This window comes from Populus euphratica, unplaced genomic scaffold (genome assembly GCF_000495115.2).
Source record: "Populus euphratica unplaced genomic scaffold, PopEup_1.0 scaffold4752.1, whole genome shotgun sequence".
In the NCBI taxonomy this organism is placed as follows: Eukaryota; Viridiplantae; Streptophyta; class Magnoliopsida; order Malpighiales; family Salicaceae; genus Populus; species Populus euphratica.
In genome coordinates, this window is record NW_011504540.1 from 4,050 (window position 1) to 4,830 (window position 781).

The 781-nt window shown below is 33.5% G+C and overlaps 1 protein-coding gene across 1 annotated transcript; it reads right to left on the reverse strand.

Moving 5' to 3' along the window:
• Positions 1-22: 22 nt before the first annotated feature.
• Positions 23-413, reverse strand: LOC105120084 (dirigent protein 20-like; the record flags this gene model as incomplete). Its single annotated transcript, XM_011018270.1, has 1 exon — positions 23-413. A coding segment is annotated over exon 1 (391 nt), but the record flags the coding sequence as incomplete, so codon positions are not given.
• Between the last annotated feature and the right edge of the window lie 368 nt (positions 414-781).

Sequence of the window (781 nt, forward strand, 5' to 3'; positions counted from 1 at the left end):
ATAGTGCTACCATTATACTTACCTTCAATAAAAGCAAGGTTCATGGCCATTAACAAGCCAAGATCTTGTTGTGATGCCTGTGCATAAAACCCTTGCGCCTTTCCTACCAACCTTGAGCTCATTTCAGGCCCTAAGGTTAAAGGGTTATCGATCATTCTCACTAACCCAAAAGCTGTTATTGAAGTGTTCAATGGTGGCACAACTTGGATGGAACTAGGGTTAGGGCCTGTAAGGATGTCATGCCAGTATACTTTGAAATGGCTGAGCTTTTCTTTCTTGAGCCCTAATAGCTTCCTGTCCATGCTTCTCACAAATTCGTGATCTTGATCTCCATTGACCAAAATTGTGGAAAAGGAAAAGATGAGTGAGAGAATGATCATGAATTTGGGAGCAAAGATGGGAACTCTAGCCATGTAGTCAGATATGGGAATTGAAAATTTTTGGGAAAATATTTTAGTGGGGTGACGATGGAGAGGAATTTAACTTGTGTATGCCAAAAACTTCTTCTATATATAGTGGATTTTGCATTAAATCATCTAGAATTAGTGATCGACTTTGATGCTCTTTTCGATTGTATTTCAGTAATAAAATTTAATTTTATTATTTTCAATTTTTATTACGTGAGAGGAAAGAGAAAAAAATATTAGAATTCAATATATATAAAATATTATTTCTTCAATTCTAAGCTATCAAAACACTAAATTTTTATGCCAAATACTTTCATATAATAAAAAAAAAGTTTGACTTAAAGGTTTTTTTTTAACCTTAAAAGTGCTTAAAA